This window comes from Bos indicus x Bos taurus, chromosome 19 (assembly GCF_003369695.1).
Source record: "Bos indicus x Bos taurus breed Angus x Brahman F1 hybrid chromosome 19, Bos_hybrid_MaternalHap_v2.0, whole genome shotgun sequence".
In the NCBI taxonomy this organism is placed as follows: domain Eukaryota; kingdom Metazoa; phylum Chordata; class Mammalia; order Artiodactyla; family Bovidae; genus Bos; species Bos indicus x Bos taurus.
This window is the reverse complement of record NC_040094.1, coordinates 51,971,333-51,976,162: the sequence shown is the minus strand read 5'-3', so window position 1 is coordinate 51,976,162 and position 4,830 is coordinate 51,971,333. Positions and strand designations below refer to the sequence as shown.

General features: G+C 60.9%; 1 protein-coding gene across 1 annotated transcript; it reads right to left on the bottom strand.

The window, feature by feature from the left end:
• Positions 1-1,175: 1,175 nt before the first annotated feature.
• CENPX (centromere protein X) lies at positions 1,176-4,813 on the bottom strand. Its single transcript, XM_027517891.1, has 5 exons — positions 4,745-4,813; positions 2,356-2,407; positions 2,104-2,157; positions 1,737-1,825; positions 1,176-1,648 (listed from the first exon to the last, which is right to left on the bottom strand). Exons 1-5 carry the CDS (start codon positions 4,772-4,774, stop codon positions 1,634-1,636), a joined length of 240 nt encoding a protein of 79 aa, XP_027373692.1. The 5' UTR covers positions 4,775-4,813; the 3' UTR covers positions 1,176-1,633.
• Between the last annotated feature and the right edge of the window lie 17 nt (positions 4,814-4,830).

The window sequence follows — 4,830 nt, the reverse complement described above, 5'->3', positions numbered from 1 at the left end:
CCCTCCTGTCATCTTTTCCAGGGGAGGGTCCTTCGGTCCTCCGCTCTGCGCCAAGCTTCCAGCCACAGGCCTCCAGCCTAGCTGGATGGCGATACGTGAGCCCAGAGGCTGCTTGCCGGGGCTTGTTCTTGTTAAGGACACAGGTGTCTTCCTTGAACTGCCTGCCCTTTGGTTTTGAACCTCACTGACATTAACAGCTCCCTCTCTGTGGAGGACACGAGTTTGGGGAGAAAGGCCTCTGGGTGTCGCCCGCTTGGCTGCAGCTCAGGCCAGGCCCCCAGCCCCTGACAGGAGAGAGGATGTTGCCTCCACCCCCGGAGGGTGGGGCGGGCGGGGCGGCCTGGGGTTTCCCGGGGCCTGCCCGCCCCACCGTCTGAGTGCACTTCAAAGTGGCTGTGGGGGGGGCACGGGCCCTGGCACTTGTCGCCAGCCTCTCCCCTCAGGTCTAATTACTTCCACATGCGCCCAGAGCTTTGAAGCCCTGAGACTCCCTGTGGGAGGGGGGAGAGGAAGATGGGGGACAGAGGCAGGGAACGGGTGCAGGAAGGAGCCAGTGGGGCTAAACTAGGGAGGACGGGTGGGCTGGCCCCCTACCTGTGCCACCCTTGGGGGAGGGGGCAGGGCTCCTGGGTGCCCATGGCAGTTGGGCAGATGTCCCTCCCCAGCAGGCCAGATCCCGCTGCTCCATGAGAGTCCTGACTCCGAGGTCACTGAGCCCAGAGCCCTTGGGGTGTTTCAATCCTAGGTTGACAAGTCCAGGCAGCTTTCAGAATTAATGGGAGGTAGGTGCTGTGGGGGGTGTGGGGTGGTTGCTGGGCCCCAGAGGGCAGCCAAGCCTCATAACTGGGCTCCTAACAGGTCCTGAACAGCCCTGACCTGCCTGGCCTGGGCCCTGGGGGCAGTGGTCCTTTCCACTGGCGTGACCCCTCTCCCTCTGAACAGCCCTGCCCACACATCCCTGGGCATCCCGGCCGGTCGGTGGCACCCCACACCCACGGCAGCCCCATGGCAGAGGCACCATCCCAGGCAAGCAGCCACACGTGCGAGGGCTCCGATTTCACAGCCCCTCGAGCCCGGCCCACGGCAGGGTACTCACACATGCTCTTTGTTACTCTGTCCTCTCCCAGCTTTGAAGCAACTTGACTTTGGGTGATTAATGGCAACAGGAGGCTGTGCCTGGGGAGGTGGCTCTGATTTATTGATGTTGCTTTGTTGAAAACAAATATATAGCTCAGGGAAACATCTTTTGATGGGAGTATCAGATGGCTAGAAGGTGACACATTAGCTTTGGTACCAGTGGCAGAACCACACCATTTTGTGGAGGACAGATGGGCTACCTGTTCAGGCGGGCGGGTCTCCCGCACCCGCTTCCCAGTGACCAAATGCTTCTCTCACACGGTGGGCGCCTGGCTGCCCTGGGGAGTGGGGTGGGCACCTGGCACCTGATCCTGTCAGCAACCCCTCCCCTCCACATGCTGTGTCCTGGCTGTCAGCAGCAGGCAGAAGGGATGACCTGGGGAAGAGGGGTGGTTTGCTGGGAGCTGGAGGAGAACGTTGTGGGTCAGCAGCTTCTGTCATGTCTGCAGCCAGAGGCCACGGCTCCCAACGGGTGGTCACAGTGAGGGTCGAAACCCTAGAAGTCCAGAAGCTGTGGGGGAGAGGCACACTCAGAGCTTTATGGGTGTGGGCCACCCACCTGCTCCCGGCCCAGGCCCTGTTCCTGGAGGCCCACCTACCAGCTGAGGCAGCACCTTCTCCAGCTGCTCCACGTCCACATGGGCCAGGCCCTCTGCCTGGGCCTGCCGGACACTGCGAATGGCCGCTTCTGCCGTGATGCCGGGGGAAGAAAGGTAGAGAAAGCTGGGGGGGCTTGAACCCAACCCCCCTGGGCCAGCCCTGGCTGTTCCCCACCCCTGTGCCAGCTGACAGCTCAGAAGACTGAGGCTGGGGCTTCTGAAATACAGAAATTTTCAGGGACAACATGCTTGTGGGAAAATGGGAAAAAGGTGTCTTGATAGCCTCACTGAAAAATGAAAGGGATCACGCATGGTCCAGACAAGCCTGGGTGGGACCCAGAGGACATTATCAGGTCCCTCTGCTCACCTACAACGAAGATCTTGAGCAGCTCGGCCACAAGCTGCAGCGCATCCCCACTGACTGCAAGGCGAAGGGAGCAGGTTACAAGCATGCACTCTCCCTGCCACCCCACTCCGCCCTCACCGCTTAGGACTAAGCTCAGGCTCAGGCTGGTGACCTCCGCCCTCTGTCTGGTCCACCCAGCCCTCCCCAAGGCCCTGGCTCCGGCAGAGCTGCAGCGCAGGGCCCCAGCACCACCCCTGCCTCGGGCTCACACACCTTTGGTCTTCTTGTCTTTAAAGTGCAAGTGCAGCAGTTTGCTCACCAGCTCCTGGGGAACAGAGGGCATGTCAGTGAGCCGCTTCCCCTACCCCTCCTGCTGACCCTTTCGTCATTTCATTGCGGATGGGACGGGGTTATAATTTCCAGCTGGAAATGCTGTCTGTGGGGCTGGGTCTCCCCAGGGTGGAGGACTAGGCGTGGGGGGTATTTCCCTGCGAATGCCTCCAGGAGAGCCAGAAATCAGATGCGTGTGGCAGACACAAGGGAGCAGCCCAGGTGCCTATCCACTGCTCTGGGGCTCCAGTCCTCATGGTATCCAGGGTGGTCTTGTGCTCCTGCCCCCAGAGACAAGTTGCTTTCCCTACAGTGGGCCCCTTCACAGGCCTGCCCATGTCACTAACACTGCCTGGCTTTGCCAGACCCTGTTCTGAGCACAGCGCCAGCTCCATCCCAGGTCCCTCCTTGGGGCCTACAGCACAACACGGAGAAGGGTATCTTCCTGTAATGGGAAAGGGTACTGTGAGAACCTCAGAGCTGAGCAGGAGCCAGGCTCCTTTGTCAATGGGCAGTCAAGGTAGAGGACCCAGGGAGGTTGCTGAGGGTAGGGACCAGCTGGAAGGAGCTGTGAATGAGGAGCCCGCAGAGTGCCTGGGGAGGTAGGACAGCAGCAGTGGGTGCCCAGAAGCCAGGTGCCGTGCAGAGGTGAGCCGAGGACCCACCAGGCCTCCAGCCTTGGCCATGGAGATGGAACTGCCTCACCCAGTGCAGCTCAGCAAAGCTGGAGAGCAGAGGGGAGGCAGTGGACCCTGCCGGAGACCCAGCTCCGGAGGGGAAGAGCTTGCCACCGGTCACTTGGGCAGCGCTGAAGCAGCTTCACCCTTCCAGCTGTGACCACGGGAGCCTGGCGCCACCTGCTGGTCCTACTCGCTGTGTACCTGGAGTGTTAGTCACTCAGCGGTGTCCGACTCTTTATGACCCCGTGGACTGTAGCCTGCCAGCTCCCTGTCCATGGAATTCTCCAGGCAAGAATACTGGAGTGGGTTGCCATTCCCTTCTCCACGGGAACTTCCCAACCCAGGGATTGAACATGGGTCTTCTGCATTGCAGGCAAATTCTTAACCAAGTGAGCCACCGGGGAAGCCTGTGTACCTGGAAAACACCAGGAAGGGCCCAGAAGGCTCTACCGCTCCACCAGCTCCCAGACCCAGGCAAAGAGCTAAGTCAGCCGGATTGCTGCTGGGGGGCAGCTGCATGGGGTGGTCGTGACAACGGGATCAACACCAGCTGGGAGCAGAGATTCCCTAAACTTGCAGACGGGAGGATGGGACCTGGGACGTAGTCAGCCTTTGTCCCAGTGTGGAGGCAACACAACCCCTTCTCCTCCCTGTCACCCTCAGGGGACAGCCCTGGTCATGGGTAATGGCCACAACCCCAGCTCTTGGTGATAAAGAGCGAAAATCCCCGCTAAGGACAGGCTGGACAAGGCAGCGCTCACAAGGGGCTGGGATGCTCCTTCCCGCCCCAGGTTCACAAAGGCCTGACATCAAGGGCTCAGTGTCTTCTAACCTTAAGGCAGAGTATCAAAGTGAGAGTCAGATCACTCATTGCCAGCAGTGTATGGGAGGTGGCAGGCCTCCCTATCCATCCACCCAGAGCAGCACTCGCCAGGTGCAGAGCAAAGGGGCTAACTCTGGAAGTGGATGGCCTGGGTTTGACCCTAGTTCTGCTGATTTCTCCCACTGGCAAGTAGGGACAGTACTAGGTCCCATGTCCTAGGGTGTTGAGCATTACACGGGCTAATTCATGCCTGGTGCATATCCAGTGCCTGACTGCTGCGTGTGTTGCTAAGAAGAGCACTCGTAGAGCCAGCCCGGCTAAATCAAGACGCAAAGCACAGGGCTGGCGTGACAGGAAAAAGGCCAAAAAGAAGCTTTAGAATACACAGCCGAGACTACCAGCGAGCTGGGCCGCACTGTGCTCTACGCTAAACCCTTGAGGGTGGAGAGTCCTGCCGTTCCCGTAGCCGCGGGGCGAGGGGCAGGGCGGCCCAGGCTCCTCTCTGAGCCTCTCTGCATTTGTGCCAGCACCTACCCCTGCGCGATTTCTGCAGACCCCCTCCGTCTGGCCACAGACCAGGGCACCTATTCAACCTTCTGCTACCGGCCCACGGGACCACGGAGGACGAAGGGCGCTCGGGATGGGGGTCATTGCCGGATTCTGGAAACCGGCTCACCCTAGATGGCAGCGGGGGTGCCGGCTCAGGACCCGCACGTGAATCAGACAGGGAGCCGGAGCCGTAGCGTCCCCGCCGGCCCGTGCACATCCCCCAGCCGCGGAAACCTCGCCCGCAGCCCCCAGCCCGCCCAACCAGCACGCCCTCTCTCACTTTCCGGAAGACGGCTCCGGTTTCCTCCATGACCGCCACAAAAGCGCGCGCCCTCTGGAGCCCCGCCCCCGCCTCCCCAGCCAATC

What these genes read in the sequence shown, in the direction of transcription:
- CENPX (XM_027517891.1), bottom strand. Translation starts at nt 4,774, where the DNA reads ATGGAGGAAACCGGAGCCGTCTTCCGGAAA. An exon ending in CCGGAGCCGTCTTCCGGAAA is followed by an intron (nt 2,408 to 4,744) that starts GTGAGAGAGGGC and finishes TCTGTTCCCCAG; the next exon opens with GAGCTGGTGAGCAAACTGCT. An exon ending in GCTCAAGATCTTCGTTGTAG is followed by an intron (nt 1,826 to 2,103) that starts GTGAGCAGAGGG and finishes GCATCACGGCAG; the next exon opens with AAGCGGCCATTCGCAGTGTC.